The following is an 18,082-nucleotide window of genomic DNA, read 5'->3' as shown; positions in this document are numbered from 1 at the left end:
GCCTCCTTTACATTATTTCATCATATGGCATGTTTTTACAACATGTTTGAAAAATTGCATTTTTTTTCGACATAGTATAGTAAGGCGTTTTTTTTGCGCCAAAATTCATGATGATTTTTTTTCAAAGAAAACCTTACCATAGTGTTTTTCACGGCCTCCTTTACATTATTTCATCATATGGCACGTTTTTACAACATGTTTGAAAAACTGCATTTTTTTTCGACATAGTATAGTAAGGCGTTTTTTTTGCGCCAAAATTCATGATGATTTTTTTTCAAAGAAAACCTTACCATAGTGTTTTTCACGGCCTCCTTTACATTATTTCATCATATGGCACGTTTTTACAACATGTTTGAAAAATCGCATTTTTTTTTCGACATAGTATAGTAAGGCGTTTTTTTGCGCCAAAATTCATGATGATTTTTTTTTCAAAGAAAACCTTACCATAGTGTTTTTCACGGCCTCCTTTACATTATTTCATCATATGGCATGTTTTTACAACATGTTTGAAAAATTGCATTTTTTTTCGACATAGTATAGTAAGGCGTTTTTTTTGCGCCAAAATTCATGATGATTTTTTTTTCAAAGAAAACCTTTCTGGCGTGTTTTTCACGGCCTCCTTTACATTATTTCATCATATGGCATGTTTTTACAACATGTTTGAAAAATTGCATTTTTTTTCGACATAGTATAGTAAGGCGTTTTTTTGCGCCAAAATTCATGATGATTTTTTTTTTCAAAGAAAACCTTACTATAGTGTTTTTCACGGCCTCCTTTACATTATTTCATCATATGGCACGTTTTTACAACATGTTTGAAAAATCGCATTTTTTTTTCGACATAGTATAGTAAGGCGTTTTTTTTGCGCCAAAATTCATGATGATTTTTTTTTCAAAGAAAACCTTTCTGGCATGTTTTTCACGGCCTCCTTTACATTATTTCATCACATGGCACGTTTTGACAGCATGTTTGAAAAATCGCAGTTTTTTTTCGACATAGTACAGTAAGGCGTTTTTTTTGCCCCAAAATTCATGATGTTTTTTTTTTTTAAAGAAAACCTTTCTGGGGTATTTTTCACGGCCTCCTTTACATTATTTCATCACATGGCACGTTTTTACAACATGTTTGAAAAATCGCAGTTTTTTTCGACATAGTATAGTAAGGCGTTTTTTTTGCGCCAAAATTCATGATGATTTTTTTTTCAAAGAAAACCTTACCATAGTGTTTTTCGCGGCCTCCTTTACATTATTTCATCATATGGCACGTTTTTACAACATGTTTGAAAAATCGCAATTTTTTTCGACATAGTATAGTAAGGCGGTTTTTTTTGCGCCAAAATTCTTGATTTTTTTTTTTCAAAGAAAAAATTTCTGGAGTGTTTTTCACGGCCTCCTTTACAATATTTCATCATATGGCACGTTTTTACAACATGTTTGAAAAATTGCATTTTTTTTTCGACATAGTATAGTAAGGCGTTTTTTTTGTGCCAAAATTCATGATGATTTTTTTTTCAAAGAAAACCTTTCTGGCATGTTTTTCACGGCCTTCTTTACATTATTTCATCACATGGCACGTTTTAACAGCATGTTTGAAAAATCGCAGTTTTTTTTCGACATAGTATAGTAAGGCGTTTTTTTGCGCCAAAATTCATGATGATTCTTTTTTGAAAGAAACCTTTCTGGCGTGTTTTTCACGGCCTCCTTTACATTATTTCATCATATGGCACGTTGTTTCAACATGTTTGAAAAATGGCATTTTTATTCGACATAGTATAGTAAGGCGTTTTTTTTGCGCCAAAATTCATGATGATTTTTTTTTCAAAGAAAACCTTTCTGGCGTGTTTTTCACGGCCTCATTTACATTATTTCATCATATGGCACGTTTTTACAACATGTTTGAAAAATTGCATTTTTTTTCGACATAGTATAGTAAGGCGTTTTTTTTGCGCCAAAATTCATGATGATTTTTTTTTCAAAGAAAACCTTACCATAGTGTTTTTCGCGGCCTCCTTTACATTATTTCATCATATGGCACGTTTTTACAACATGTTTGAAAAATCGCAGTTTTTTTCGACAGTATAGTAAGGCTTTTTTTTTTTGCGCCAAAATTCTTGATTTTTTTTTTTCCAAAGAAAACATTTCTGGAGTGTTTTTCACGGCCTCCTTTACATTATTTCATCATATGGCACGTTTTTACAACATGTTTGAAAAATCACATTTTTTTTCGACATAGTATAGTAAGGCGTTTTTTTGTGCCAAAATTCATGATGATTTTTTTTTCAAAGAAAACCTTTCTAGCGTGTTTTTCACAGCCTCCTTTACATTATTTCATCATATGGCACGTTTTTACATGTTTGAAAAATTGCATTTTTTTCGACATAGTATAGTAAGGCTTTCTTTTTGCGCCAAAATTCATGATCTTTTTTTTTTCCAAGAAAACCTTTCTGGGGTGTTTTTCACGGCCTCCTTTACATTATTTCATCACATGGCACGTTTTTACAACATGTTTGAAAAATCGCAGTTTTTTTCGACATAGTATAGTAAGGCGTTTTTTTTGTGCCAAAATTCATGATGATGTTTTTTTCAAAGAAAACCTTTCTGGCATGTTTTTCACGGACTCCTTTACATTATTTCATCACATGGCACGTTTTAACAGCATGTTTGAAAAATCGCATTTTTTTTCGACATAGTATAGTAAAGCGTTTTTTTTGCGCCAAAATTCATGATGATTTTTTTTCAAAGAAAACCTTACCATAGTGTTTTTCGCGGCCTCCTTTACATTATTTCATCATATGGCAGGTTTTTACAACATGTTTGAAAAATCGCAGTTTTTTTCGACATAGTATAGTAAGGCGTTTTTTTTGCGCCAAAATTCATGATGTTTTTTTTTTCCAAGAAAACCTTTCTGGGGTGTTTTTCACGGCCTCCTTTACATTATTTCATCACATGGCACGTTTTTACAACATTTTACAAAAATGTCATAGTTTAGGATGTCGTTCAAAATGTGACAAAAACGTCATACTTTAGTATGTAGTCCAAAATATGACAAAAACGTCATTGTTTAGTATGTGGTCCAAAATTTCACCAGAACGTCATAGTTTAGTTTTTGGTCAAAAGACTCACCAAAACGTCATAGTTTTGTATGTTGTCCAAAAACGCACCAAAACGTCATTGTTTAATATGTGGTCCAAAATTTCATCAAAATGTCGTAGTTTAGTATGTGGTCCAAAATTTCACCAAAACATCATAGTTTAGTATGTCGTCGAAAATTTCACCGAAACATCATAGGTTAGTATGTCGTCCAAAATGTGACAAAAACGTCATAGATTAGTATGTCGTCCAAAATGTGACAAAACGTCAGTTTTGTATGTCGTCCAAAATGTCACCGAAACGTCATTGTTTAGTATGTGGTCCAAAATTTCACGAAAACGTCATAGTTTAGTATGTGGTCCAAAAACGCACCAAAATGTCATAGTTTTGTATGTCGTCCAAAAACGCACCAAAACGTCATAGTTTAGTATGTGGTCCAAAATTTCACCAAAATGTCGTCGTCCAAAATTTCGCCAAAACGTCATAGGTTAGTATGTGGTCCAAGAACGCACCAAAGCGTCATAGCTTAGTATGTCGTCCAACAACTCACTAAAACATCAGTTTAGTAAGTGGTACAAAAAGTCACCAAAACGTCAGTTTCCTATGTCGTCCAAAAACTCACCAAAACATCATAATTTAGTATGTCGCCTGACAAGTCACCAAAACGTCCTAGTTTGGCATGTTGTCCAAAATTTCACCAAAACATCATAGTTTCGTATGTCGTTTCCAGTCACCAAAACATCATATGTAGTTTCTGTTGTCTGAAGTGTCACCAAAACGTCAGTTTAGTATGCCGTCTGAAAAGTCACTGTCAGTTTAGTGTGTCATCTGAAAAGGTACCAAATGTCATCGTTTAACATGTCGTTTAAAAAGTCAACTAAACGTCATTGTTAGTATGCTGTCCAAAATTTGATAAAGATGTCATAGTTCAGTATGTCGTCCGACACGTCAACAAAATGTCATAGTTTTACTATGTGGTCAAAAATTTTGTAGTATGCATCTAAATTGACAATCACATCCTAAAATTTTTTCTTGACCAAATACTTTCTTGATTACAGATACTTTACTTTCATTACTACATAATGAGGTTTTTGACAACATACCAACATACCATACTTTCACCGCTGTTTGACATCTTCTTTCAACACTTTCCAACACAGTTAACTTTTTAGCAATGTATCATAATTCTTAATTGTGTATTTTTTGTATAACATATCTGAAAATAGCAGACGGTTTGAATAGTTGTTGGTGAAACAAATCAAAGGGAGGGTAGTTCGAGGTTTGTATATGTTTAATTGAATTGTAGTTGCTTAAAAACATTTCTCGTTCACACAGTTGGATTATAGACCTGGAGACAACAGTAACCACGGCAACAACACAAATAGATCATTAGCGAATCAAGACATTCTCAGGATTGTCAGTAAAGTCAAAGTAAAGCTCAAACATGGTAGCTCCTCTGTGTGGAGGACAGATTCAGATTGTAGGAAAGAAGTGATGATTGAAAAGGTAATAAAAAAAACCTAAAATGAATTTAAACGTGACGTTGAACACGAGCAGGAATTCTCAGTTCTCGGTGGGGAAACATCTCTCAGCTCTTTAAATAAACACCGTCAGCAGTTTTGTGAAGGAAGAAGAATGAAGCTCAGTCGGTCGTCTTGTCCCATCCTGCACCTGGTTAGCTGTGGATCATCTGCAGGGGAACATGACAACCTGAGCGACTGCTGGTTCACATGAGGATCAAAAACACCAGCGACTTATTTTCACTTACAGGTTGTTGGTTCACGTAGTTTCCTGTTTCATCGTCATCATCGTCGTCGTCGCTGTCAGTTGTAGCCGTTGTCGCTGATGTCGGCCCTGAAGGACAAAATGGAAACTAAACGTCAGATTAATGCGTTTATCCTGAGATAATCAGCACTTCAGGGTTTTATTCCTGTGTTCAGTTCGAAACACCAAAGATCAAAGAATCAACCTGTTGTATAAAACCTCATTAATAGTTTCTCAAAACGTTCCCTTCACCTTCACTCTGGAACTACAGATCACATGGAAAGAAACCAACAGAAACTGGACGTAAAACTCACTTTGATTGTACATCGAGTCCACATTCAGATAGTCTGAGGACACAAACGTGAACGCAAATGTGAAAATGTGTGAATATGAATTCAGTTAAGGTGACTTTAAACAGAGGAAAGATCATCAAGGCAAAAACAAAACTAAATGATCCTTTAGGATGAACAACCTGTTGAAGCTTCCTTTGCGATGTTCACATAGTCGTGGTCGTTCTGAACATCTGGGGGTGAAAACAAACAGCTGATCAGTTCATGTGGGATCTCAAACTGACTTCATGCATTTCTGAATATTTCTTTCTGCTTTAGATGAAACTTTACCAAACTGTACCTGAACTGGGCGTTGAGGCTCCGCTTCGATTGGTCACAGGATCTTGTCCTTCGGGTATCACGATTCTGCAAAAACCAAAGAAGAAGAAAAGATGAGACTCTAATTTTTAAACTATAGCTGTAGCAGCGATCCCGGTACACAAGATGCCACAAAAAAAGCAGAAGAAGAGAGGAAACCTACATGTATCCGGATCCGGCTTCATCAGCGTCGCTCTCCAAAGATTCAGGTCCTGCAAGAAACAACATTCAAACTCACTGATACCACAAAGACCTCAAAGAGTTCAGCAGGTTGATTCTACCTCTGGTGACACCAGAACTCAGCATGATTTATAATCATGAGTCCTATCAGACCAGTCATTTCCATGTAAAGACCAATGTTGCTCCAAAAGTCACTCAAGTTGCGATAAATATAGGTTTCTCCTCTGGTATCACCAGGTTTTTGAGAGCACTGAAGTCTATTTTACCTGACTGCAGTACTTTTTGTAAATGTCTCCAACACATTACTTCTCAATTAGAAAAAAAAAAACCAGATTAAACCAAGTCCAAATCGAGTGTTACGCTAGTCTAAAACCAAGTCCAAAACTGGATCTAAATCTAGTCTAAAACCAATTACAGAACCAGGTTTTAAACCAAGTCCAAACCAAGTATAAATCCTGTCATCAACCAACTCCAAAACAAGTTTGAAACCAAGTCCAACGTGAGTCAAATACCTGTCTAAAATCAGCTTCAAGCTCTCGCAATGCACTTTGTAAACATCTTCAACACAATACTTCTCGTTTGTGTTTTGAAAAAGCTCTTACCAATACCTGGATTCTCATAACTTGGGTTACTCTCTGTGGGACAGAAAAGGGGGATTTTGTTCAGACTTCACGTTGAAATGTAAACATTTGAACAAACTTGAAGAAAAAGATTCCTCTTTACAGTTTTATGGAAACATAAAATACAGAATAAACTGCTGAGTACATAAATGTGAATAACAGCAGGAAAAGCAGCATCCGACCTGTTTCTGATGGATGGTAGGGTGAAGGTTGCCACACAGTTCCACCATCAGCTCGATTTGGGCTGAATGTGAAAAACAAAAGAAACACCCGACAGTGAAAAGTTAAACCAGAGGAGCACATTTTATGACCAAATCAAAGCACTGATGTAAGGCAAAGGAACTCTTTGGACATCTATTTGATGAACAGACTCCAACTGTCTGAAAACATTTATTTGGGACGTTTCGGTGACCAAGGGATCCACATCATTCAGGCTCATCAGTTCTTGTAAGTATGAAACACCAGAGGAGTTTACATTCGCTGGTTTCACCACTTTAACTATCGAACTTGTAGAACTTTAAAATCCAAACTGAGGTTCATGTTTTTGTTACATTTTGGTTTCACATTCAGCCATGTGAGGACAGTAAATAACTTGACCCATGTCCTGTTTTCATTGGTAAATCACTTGTTTTGGCTTCTTTTAAACATGTTTTTGGACTGTCTCAGAATCGGTTTTAGACTGTAGTTGGACTTTGTTTTATAACTGGTTCGGTAATTGGTTTTAGACTACATTTGACTAGGCTCAGACTGGTTTCAGTCTTGGTTTTGGTCTTGGTTTAACACCTGATTCTGTAATTGGTTTCAAACTACATTTAGAATAGGTTTCAACTGGTTTTGTACTTGGGTTTAGACTGGATTTGGACTTAATTTCAAACCTGGTTATATATTTGGTTTTAGACTACCTATGGAGTTGGTTTAAAATAGTTTTATACTTGGGTTTAGGCTAGTTTTAGACTATATTTAGACCTGGTTTAGATCTCATTTTGGGCTGGATTTAGAGTTGGTTTAAACACTGGATCTGTAATCGGTTTTAGACAGGGTGGGCCATAAGTTTCCATCCATAGGAAAATGTATATTGCATATTTTTTTATGTTTCAGATACCCTAGAAGATGCGTTTGATGCTATCTTTGGGGGCACTTGAAGGTCATGGTGTATCAGGTGAAGATACGAGACATAAAGCATCTCAAGGAACGTATCACCAACACCATTACAAACATAACTTCAACTGTGCTAATGCAAGTTCATCAACAGTGAAAAACACGTATTAATATGTGTTTTTGAAACAATGGTAATCCTATAGAGCACATTATATAAATAAAACCGGTTGTCCAACATAAAATGTTTATTTTTCCTATATATGGAAACTTATGGCCTACACTGTACATTTGGAGTTGGTTTAGATTAGATTTACACTTGGATTTAGGCTAGTTTTAGAGTGTGTTTAGACTTGGTTTAGATCTCATTTTAGACTGGTTTCATGCTGGTTTTAGACTGCTCACTGAAACTTCTCAAATAAATGTATTTTATGTTTTATGCATAAGTTAGACAGTGTGTGAGAGTCTGTTTGGAACAAATCAAATCCTGACATGACACAACTCTGATCAGTCTTCATCCCTCAAAAACAAAATTAGAACATCCAAATACATCAGATCTGAGAGTTTGAAAAAATAAATAAATAAAAAGTGACTCACAAAGGTGACGGATGGCTGACGGGAGGGCGGAGGGAGTTCGGGTCAGTGGTCGGCTGGGCTACAACTCAACAGAGAGGAGATAATCATCGTCATCATCGTCAATGACAGCATCATCGGCAAAGAGTCAAAATAACCAACATGGAATGAAGGAAGTTTTTGTATAAAACTACTGGACAAACAAAACTGTCCTCAAATGCTTAAACTTTTATCTTCAGGAGACAGAGTCTGGATTGCACAATTTTGGTGATTTAATTTTTTATTTTTTAAAAATCTCTTTCACAGTATTTTCCCCCTAAAAGTTCAGTCTGAATCAGTATAAAACCTAATATAAAACAAGTCTAAATCTAGTTTAGAGCAAGTTTGAATTTGTCAAAGAAAACCATCTAAAATCGAATAAAAACCAGTTTAAACAAAGTCCAAATCCAGTCTAAAACCAAGTATAAAACTACTTCAAACCTAGTGTAAATGTAGTCTAAAATCAATTACAGTACCAGGTCTTAAACGAAGTGCAAATCAGACCAAAATCAGATTAAAAAAGAAATACAAAAGTTATGTATGTTATAGAATCAAAGTGGTTAAACTACTGAATGTAAACTCCTCTGGTGTTTCATACTTACATGGATGGATGACTCTGAAATGCGGGGATCTGGTTTAGACACAGAAAGAGACCTGTTAGGAACCTGTGATTATTTTAGGATTTAATTATCATTCACTGACTTGCATGAGACTTACGGCACATACGCGTCTGAAGCGGTCTGAGTGATGGAGGCTGTTTGTGGCAAACAAATGAGATTAAAAAACAAAAAACAGTGTAGCATCAAATGTGTGAGCAGACAAAACCAAAAATCACATGAACATCAGATGTGTAAAAACTCTGATGTAATTCAGTTTTAACACGTCTAAATGGAAACCAATGGGGCCTTTATGAAGTATTAATATGGAAACCGCATGCGGCTGCAGAAGCTTCATCCCACCCATGGGGCCTTTTTTCCTGCAGTTCACACAGGTGAAGACGAGGAGGACGACAGCGATGACGACGGCGACGAACAAGACGACGCAGAGCCAGGTGATGTCCATGGTTCATCTGAGGACAGATGAGCATCACAGTGCTGAGATTTCATGGCTGTAGATTATAATATGTATATTTGTTGTTATGCAGATGACAGTCTGCTCTTCATTAAAAATAATCAAGAATCTACATCAGCTGACGTCTTTCAAAAACCGAGTGCTTCATGTGTAAAATTTCCTTTGATGAAAAGAGAATGAGACATTAACCCTCCTGTTGTCCTCATTTATGAGCACCAAAACATATTGTTTTCTTGTCTGAAAAAAGTCCAAAAATTCAGCAAAAAAATTCCCCAAATTTCAGAAAATTTGCAAAACCTTCAGGAAGAAAATTCCAATAATTCCTTAAAAGTTTCCCTCGAAATTTTATTTTTTTAAAAATCCCCCAAATTTGGCAAGAAAAAAAATATTTTCAAAAAATGAGTAAAAATCTTCCCAAAAAATCCTAAAAATACCTAAAGTGATTACATCTATATCAGTAAAACTTCTAATATTTTCTTTAAGAACGTTCACATAAAAATCAACCAAAATCCAGCAACATTCGCTGGATTTTGGTTGATTTTTTGTGAATGTTCTTAAAGAAACATTTTTAGCATTTCTTTTTTCCACTAAAAAATGTTCAAAGATTTCCCAAAAATGTGGAAAATGTGGACATCAGAAATTTCACTGTGAACACCCCCCCCCCCCCCGTTTTCAAACTTTAAAACGGGTCGATTTTGACCCACAGGACAACACGAGGGTTAATATCATTCACAAGTGAAAGATGTATTTAAGGACTCAACAGTCACTTTAGGGATTATTAGGACAAAGTATATATCCAGTCTGAAACAACATCAAAACCAGTCAGAATCCAAATTTTAAACTACCCCAAACAAAGTTCAAATCTGGTTTCAAACAAATTCCAAAATCAGTCTAAAATAAAAAATAAAAAACTGTTTGAAATCAAGTCCAAAACTAATCAGAAACAATTCTAAAATTAAGTCCAAATACAGTCTAAAACATGTCAAAACCTGTCTGAGATCAAGTCCAAAACCAAGAATAAAACCAGTCCAAACCAAATCCAAATCTGCTATAAAACCTCTAAAACAACATCCAAAACAATGTCCGAAACAAAGTCAAAACCCAGTCAAAAACCAAGAATAACTCCAGTCTAATCCAGTTCTAAAACCCTCTATAACCAGTCAATCTTGTTGAAACTAAAGTCAATCTGTGTTTCATGGCTTGAAAATGAAGCAGGATGTTTGTTGTCAACGTGTTCAGTTTAAATAAAGTTTGTATTTAAACAGGAAGCAGTGACACTTGTCTCCACCCGAAACCGATGAGATAAAAAGCTGCTTCACCAGAACTTCTTGAACTTTTCTACTTAAACTATTTTCACTGTTCAGGGGAACTTTGCTGTTTTTTCACTTTGAGTTTTTTCTGCCTTTGAAGCAAATAACTGGAAAGTTCCACCAATCAGATCCTCACGTAAAACCCTGCCACAGTTCCACGACGTTCAGGAAACAGAGTCTCTCAGAAGGAAAGTAAACATGTCTGATAAACATCCTAAAGAACAGGACTGATCCCACTTTGCCAAACTGGCTTATTAGTTTTAATATTTTAAAAATATTTTATAAAGGAATCAACATCCAATGAAGAAATGAGAGGATTTCATTTGAGATTTTTTGGAAATGTTTCCTCCTTAATATTCAGGAAAAATGTGCACTTTGACATCACATGTGCCAAAGTTTTACACTCTTAAGATTCTCCTCCATCATATTTAAAACCAGCCACAAACCAGTATGAAACCAGTCCAAAACAAAATCTGAAACCAAGTTAGAAACCAGTACAAAACAAGTCCAAAACCAAGTTTGAAAACAGATCAAAATGAACTTTGAAACAAAGTCTGAAATCAGTCTAAGATCAGTTCAAAACCAGTATGAAAACATGTGAGAAACCAATCTAAACCAGTTTGAAAACAGGCCAAAACAGGTCTGAAAGCAGTTCGCAGCCATGTCTAAAACCAGTCCAAAACACAGTTCAAAACCAAGTTAGAAACCAGTATTAACCAGTTCAAATCCAGTCTAAAATCAAGTCTAAAACCAGTGAGAAATCACTATTAAATCTGTCCAAAAACCAAAACCAAGTTAGAAACCAATGTGAAACCAATACAACAAACACAGCTGTGATGTTTGGATGTTGGAACTTGTGTTTCCTCAGACGAAGCTGCTGCTTTCATAAATATCTGCTGCTTTTTACTGTCTCATGAGGATGTTAACCTACATCCTGATCACAGGAAGTTCAAACACATGATCAATTTGATTCCTCTGCAGACCTGAACTCTCCATTAAACACCCAGCAGCTAAGTCTGAACACTGGAAACGCTGGGAACACTGTAAACACTGGGAACACTGGATCGCTACAGTGCAAAGGCAGCCATCTTGCGAGTGTCAACATTCAAACAAAAACCATCAACAGGATTTAATAAAAGTTGACAGTAAACAGAAATGTGTTTCTAAACATGTGGAGCAGAAGAGTGACAGGAAAAAACGATTTTTATCAAACCGCTGAGCTGCATTTTAACATTTTTTCAAAGTTTAGATAAAATCTGATGAAGAGAAAGTGGAGTCCGGATGCGTGATGTGTTTCCTTGATTAAAATCAACTCAGCTGAAACTCAGAACAAAACCAGTTAAAAACCAAGCCGAAAAACGGTTAAAATTTGTGTAACATCAGTCCAACCTAAGTCCAAAATCAAGCTAAAACTAGTTAGAAACCAAGACTAAAACCAGTTTAAAGCTGTATAAAACCAGTCAAAATTAAGTCTAAAACCCATCTAGAGTTAAAAACAAATTCCAAAGCCAATGTAAAACTAGTTGAATATGAGTCTAATACCAGTCGAAACCAAGTCTGCATCCCAATCCAAAGCAACGTCCAAAGTCAAGTCAAAAACAAGCCAAACGCAGTCTGAAACTCAGCCCAAAACCACGTCTAAAACCAGTCCAAATCCAGGTAAAAGTCCAGTCTAAAACCAAATCCAAAACCCAACAAAAATCAGCCCAAAACCAGTGCACAATCCCAAGCCTGGTCTAAAACCAGTCCAAAACGAAATTAGAAACCAGTATGAAACCAGTCTAAAACCAACTTTGAAAGTCCACAACTGTAGAAACTGTGTACAGACGCCTTAATGTTCAAGTAATGACCAGAATCCGGTGATATGAGAAGCTCTGATACTTCAGGTACTTGTTCCTGCTGACGTTTGTGTACTTTTACTGCAGTAAACCTGTCACTAGTTCAGAGGAAGAGTTTATGCAGGTGTGACTGGATGCTATCTGTCTGGTTTAACGCTGATGCTGCTGTGGTTTCTAAAGCCGGCAGAAAAACTGCAGCATTTCTACAAGCAGAAGTCTCGCAGTTTAAACTTTATATACAAGTACAACAGAATCTGCAGTAAAATGTGCCTGAAGCATGAAAATCTACAAGATTTATCATAAAGAACAGTGTTATTATATGGACTAATGTTGGATTATTGTTTCTGTATTCAGAACTAATTATTGAGATTTCACTTTCTGTATTCAGCTTGTTTGAATAATAAAAACTGTTTATTGATTCCTACAATCCAGATCGTTTTCTAAAGACCATGTAAACTAATATTCCTACCAATTCTGAGACGTTTTACTCAGCTAAATGGTCAACTCACAAAACTTTTGGAATGTTTCTTCTTTTTGATTCCTGATTTCAGAATCACTGCTGCTGACTTAATAAGGAAAATTATTAAATGTTTGACTCCTTAATGTGGCCTTGATGAGAAACAAGTGGACCACGCTGTGCATGCTGGGAAGGAGTGTCAGGTCCAACTCAAATCCAAAACTAGTACGACACTTAGTCAAGTCTGAATGAGGCCTAAAATCAAATCAGAGGAGTCAGACACTAGTCCAGCCAAAGAGTTCATAAATCCCTCCTAAACCACAGCAAAACTAGTCCATAACCAGGTCTGAGCTCAGTACAACCCCCCCCCACCAAAAAAATAAAAAATAAACCCTCATCGAAAACCCACTCAAATACCAAGTCTGAAACAAACTAGGCCAAATCCAAACCCCAATCAAGAGAAAGTACATTAAGTTTCAAACCAGGTTCAAACTTCTTGAAAACCAAGTTGAAACCCAGTCCAAAACCAAATCAAGTCCAAAATCAAGTTTAAAACCAATTGCTTCCAAACTAGTTGAAGACCAGTCCAAACCAGGAAGCCCAGTCATCCACATGTGAAGACAGAAATGACGAAAACTTACCGACACCTGAGGACGAACGGATTGGAGTGAGGGTTGGTTTGGAGTCGGAGGATTGGTGAAGTTCGGGGTCTCCTTCTGGTATATCTGGTCCACATGGGTCGACTACTGTAACCGAACATCGGCCATGTCTGAGGACGACGTCGCTGCTTCTTCCTCGGTGGTGATCTGATGATGCGTCACTGATTCGCCGTCATCGTTGCATCCAATCACCTGTCTGAAGGCTTCAGCTCCCGCCACAAACCGACTCTGATGAGGAGATTCAAAGCTGTGAAAACAGAACCGAATATAAAAGTTACCAAGTTCTGTGGCGAAGTGCAGCAGAGGATGAGTCACTAACCAGGTGACTCGTCAACCAACCAGCCAGCAGTAAAGTTCACGTTTGTGCTGCGGTGAGCGAAGCCTGGAGGCCGATTCAGCTCTTTGTCTCAAGCTGCTGGTGGAAAGTGGAGGAGCTCAAAGTGCTTCACAGCAACCGGTTGAAGGTGTGACTGTTTGTTCAGAGCGTCGCTGCTGTTCTGAAGCTGCAGCGCTCCGAGAAAACGCTGCTGCAACCGACTCAACATCCTCCCACCTACTGACAGGAAACCACAGCGAGGCCTCCTCTTCACGCTGCATCACACGGCCTCTTTTCTCATGATAATGCTCAGAAAACAGAGAAACCCCCCACTGATGGAGGACACCTGCCGAGGAGATGTTGCCGTTATATATTTAAGACACTTTCTGCTCCATCACACCAGTTTCCTCAAACAAAACTCTCAATCGGAGTTTTAAAAAGGACTTTCAGGACCGATATGAGCGATCAAGGAGGTCGATATTTGGAAACAAAAGTAAAAATCCTGGCGTCAAAGTTTAGAAAAACCCAAACTGCAACACAAAGCTTTGTTTGAAGTTCTTTGTTTATTTGTGTTTTACATAAAGCATCAAGATAGCAGAATTCCCAAGTTAAAAACAAGACCAAAGGCCAGTTTAAATTAGCCCCAAACCAAGTTTAAAACCAGGTCGAAATTATTTTACGACCAAATCAAAAAATCTAGCTTAAAATTAGTCCAAACCTAGAGTGCAAATCTAAAGCCTACTAAAAACATGATCAAAAACCCTCCAAAACCAAGTCTAGAGCTCACTTTAAAACCAGCCAAAAACCAAGTCTAACATAAAGTCTGAATCTAGACCAATGTAGTTCAAAAATTAAATCCAAAGCCAATTAAAATTAACTTCAAAACCAGTCCAAAGCCAAACTGAAAAATCTAGTTAAAAATTAGTCTGAAACCAAGTCTAAACCCAGTACCAAACTAGCACAAAACGAAATTAAAAACCAGTCAAAAATCAACTTTAACACAAAATTGGAACTTGGTCCAAACACCAATCAACTCCCAGTCCGAAGGCAGTGTAGAACCAAATTTAAAACCAATTCACAATCAAACTTGAAAGACAGTTACAGACCAGGTCCAAAACAAATTATGGACCCAGTGCAAACTGGTCCGAAAACCAAATCTGTAACCATTTAAAACTCAGTTAACAATCAGTGCAAAACCAGGCCCAAACTAACTCAAAACCAAATCCAAAACCAGTCAAAAGCGAAGTCTAACATAAAGCTGGAACTCAGTGCAAAAACCAATCAACTCGCAGTTGGGAGGACAGTCCAGAATCAAGACCAAGGCTCAGTTTAAAACCAGTTCAGACTCTAACTTGAAGAACAGTCCATTATCCAGGCAAAATCCAAGTCTAAAAAAATCTGAACCAAGTCCAAAACCTATCAAAAGAGAGTTTAAAACAGTCCAGAAAACCAAAATGACCAAATAAAAAGACCAAAACAGGACACTAAAAGACAAAAATGAGCCACAAAAAAATTGGAAAAGAGAAAAAACTGTCACAGAGTTTGTTTCTATGGAGCTGCAGGACTTTGGATCGCAGAAAAAATGAACCACAGTGAAGAAAAATAAGACAGAAGCAAAAAACACAGAAACTGCTGCTCAGAGTTCAGGAGGAATCAAAGTTTTGAGGATCCTTTTTAAAACCCTGCTGGAAGAAGCCCTCAGAACAGTTTCTGATTAAACCAATGACATCCAGTGGTTTGACAGGCTAACAGTTTCTCCCCATTTCCAGTCTTTGTGCTAAGCTAACACTAGATTTCCAGATTAAAGAACGTCTTAACATGGGAATTTAAAGTGTTGGTTGTCCACCAGTTAATAAAATAATCATTTTGACTGTTTGCTGTGTAAAAACGTCCCACACAAAACAAAAGGTAGACCTTGAAATGTGAAAACAGCTGACGTCTGAACTTCTAAACCAGCAGGACGTTGGAATAGTACATTTGACCTTAAACGTCTTCTGAACACACATGAGGGAACGTTTTAATGTTTCCCTGGATGAACACTGTGAATCTTCTGTCTCCTGCAGGTGAAGCAGGTCCAGATGTCTCTTTGTTTTCCAGAACCACAGCTGAAGATGTTTCCTGGGCTTTCTGGTTCCGTCGCTCAGCAGGATCCTGAAAACACCTGCAGAACCTCAAACCTCTGGAATTAGAAGCAGCAGCTCTTCACATGTTGAAGCTTCGTTCAGCAGCTTTCAACGTTTGTAATAAATAAATTATTGAACTTATAATAATCAAAAAAATGTCAGACTATTGCTTTAATAATCCCACATTAAGCGTTTTGTATTTGTATTTTCATTTAAAAAAAAACAACAACTAAATATTACACTATAAACATAATTTATAAGCAATATAATTATAGAATAAATTAATAGCATAATAGAAATTAATAATATTACTGTATGTATATGTAACCAAGTCTAAACAAATCTGCAAAAATAAATCTCACGGTCTGGGATCACCACAATTCATCAGTGATGTCCTGGTTCGAGGTTTAAAACCAATATATTTACCTACAATAATTTCTGAGTCTTAGGCAGTAGGACAGGAATGATTTCATGCAGAGAAATGACACACTGACTCAAATCACTTATTTTTCTGAGATATAAATATTATTATTTAAATATCTCCAAGACACATCCAAAATTTTGTCTCAATAAAAAATGATTTGGCCAAAATTAACAGATTTTTGCTGCACTCCTTTTTTTTTTAGTCCTTTACTCCCGTTGTGCACAACGTTTGGTCATTCCCATGTGACCTGTAGAAGCTGTACTCCCTGTCACGACCAAAAAAAAAAAAAAAAAAAAAAAAAATCCACTGATGTCGAAGGTCGGCGATCCAACTCCTGCACCAGAACAACGAATCCACGACCACAGTCCGCGGCCACGGTCACTCCTGGCGGCAGACTTCAGCGCTGAGCTGCAGACACAGCTTTCCCCTTCAAAGCCGATTCACACAGTGCGATCTGCTATTACACAAAATATACATTTCAGACAAAACGCTGGAAAGTCCCCGGTTTGGATCCTGTTTTCCTTGCTTCACAGAGAGCTACCATTATGTCTGTCTCCCTCTACAGCCAGCATGGAAAAGAAAAGAAAAAAACGTGCACAGCGCAGTCCCGCTGCCACCTTAACTCGACAGGCTAAGCTAAACATGCTACACACACGTGTACACGAAATTCCACCTACACGCAGCTAAATCACTAAAATCCTGGCCACATAACTTTAAAACTTCTAAACAAGTTATATATATAACAACAGTCCACGTACATTTTATGTATGAACACACACGTTGTCTGAAATCAACAGTGCGGCAACTTCTGAACATTCGCTGCAACTAAACCGAATTATAAATGATAGAAAAATGATGTATATGAGCTTACCTATTACACAAAATATACATTTCAGACAATACGCTGGAAAGTCCCCGGTTTGGATCCTGGTTTCCTTGCTTCACAGAGACCTACCATTACGTCTATCTCCCTCTACAGCCAGCATGGAAAAGAACGTGTACAGCGTAGTCCCGCTGCCTGCCACCTGGAGGAATTTACCACCAACCGTTCATCACTGCTGCAAAACTGTCGAAAATAACAACAGCTCATAATGAAAAGAAATAAATGACTTTACCAGGAATTTTATGTCTGAAACAGTGCAACAGGAAACTCATACCATCTGGATTATTTACTAAATATTATTCTATCCACATGGAATGTCCCACATATTTTATACTTAACAAAGCCATACTAATTTATTAAAATGAACTCTTAAACATGTACAAAACATATGAACTATTTTTAAAAAATTCAACATAGAATTTTTTAGGTGGGTTACATCTACACTATCAGTCAAAAGTTTGGACACATCTTCTCATTTAATGTTTTTTCTTTATTTTCATGACTGTTTACATTGCAGATTCTCACTGAAGGCATCAAAACTATAAATGAACACATGGAATTATGTAGTAAACTACAAAGTGTGAATAAATCAAAACATGTTTTATATTTTAGATTCTTCAAAATAGCCACCCTTTGATTACTGCTTTGGACACTCTTGGTGTTCTCTGGATGAGCTTCATGAGGTAGTCACCTGAAATGGTTTTCCAACAGTCTTGAAGGAGTCCCAGAGATGCTGAGCACTTGTTGGTCCTTTTGCCTTCACTCTGTGGTCCATCTCATGCCAGACCATCTGGATTGGGTTTATGTCAGGTGACTGGAGTTCAGGTCATCTGACACAGCACTCCATCACTCTCCTTCTTGGTCAAATAGTCCTTCCACAGCCTGGAGGTGTGTTTGGGGTCATTGTCCTGTTGAAAAATAAATGATGGTCCAACTAAATGCAAACCAGATCTGATGTCATGTCACTGCAGGATGCTGTGGTAGCCATGCTGGT

General features: G+C 36.9%; 1 protein-coding gene across 4 annotated transcripts; it reads right to left on the bottom strand.

Annotated features, from left to right (window-relative positions):
• Window positions 1–4,362: 4,362 nt before the first annotated feature.
• Window positions 4,363–16,871, bottom strand: LOC111588597 (uncharacterized). Of its 4 annotated transcripts, none has more exons than XM_023299046.3 (14): window positions 13,662–16,854; window positions 13,325–13,570; window positions 8,967–9,076; window positions 8,725–8,761; window positions 8,610–8,638; window positions 7,993–8,050; window positions 6,483–6,544; window positions 6,283–6,315; window positions 5,664–5,712; window positions 5,484–5,548; window positions 5,326–5,376; window positions 5,168–5,200; window positions 4,858–4,943; window positions 4,363–4,779 (listed from the first exon to the last, which is right to left on the bottom strand). In XM_023299046.3, exons 3-14 carry the CDS (start codon window positions 9,067–9,069, stop codon window positions 4,765–4,767), a joined length of 621 nt encoding a protein of 206 aa, XP_023154814.2. In that variant the 5' UTR covers window positions 9,070–9,076; window positions 13,325–13,570; window positions 13,662–16,854; the 3' UTR covers window positions 4,363–4,764. The 4 variants fall into 4 exon arrangements, with proteins under 4 accessions (XP_023154814.2, XP_023154810.2, XP_023154812.2 ...); XM_023299042.3 differs by having other exon boundaries at window positions 7,993–8,056; window positions 13,662–16,847; XM_023299044.3 differs by having other exon boundaries at window positions 6,289–6,315; window positions 7,993–8,056; window positions 13,662–16,841.
• Between the last annotated feature and the right edge of the window lie 1,211 nt (window positions 16,872–18,082).

Source organism: Amphiprion ocellaris, chromosome 19 (assembly GCF_022539595.1).
Source record: "Amphiprion ocellaris isolate individual 3 ecotype Okinawa chromosome 19, ASM2253959v1, whole genome shotgun sequence".
NCBI classification, from domain to species: domain Eukaryota; kingdom Metazoa; phylum Chordata; class Actinopteri; family Pomacentridae; genus Amphiprion; species Amphiprion ocellaris.
Note: the sequence above shows the minus strand (reverse complement) of the source record. Positions and strands in the feature narration are given on the sequence as shown.

Bases quoted from the DNA above. Each gene is read 5' to 3' on its own strand.
- LOC111588597 (XM_023299042.3), bottom strand. From the start codon at position 9,069: ATGGACATCACCTGGCTCTGCGTCGTCTTGTTCGTCGCCGTCGTCATC. The intron at 5,549-5,663 runs GTAGGTTTCCTC...TGGTTTTTGCAG, and splicing joins GAAGCCGGATCCGGATACAT to AATCGTGATACCCGAAGGAC. The intron at 4,944-5,167 runs GTGAGTTTTACG...TTTGTCCTTCAG, and splicing joins GGACTCGATGTACAATCAAA to GGCCGACATCAGCGACAACG.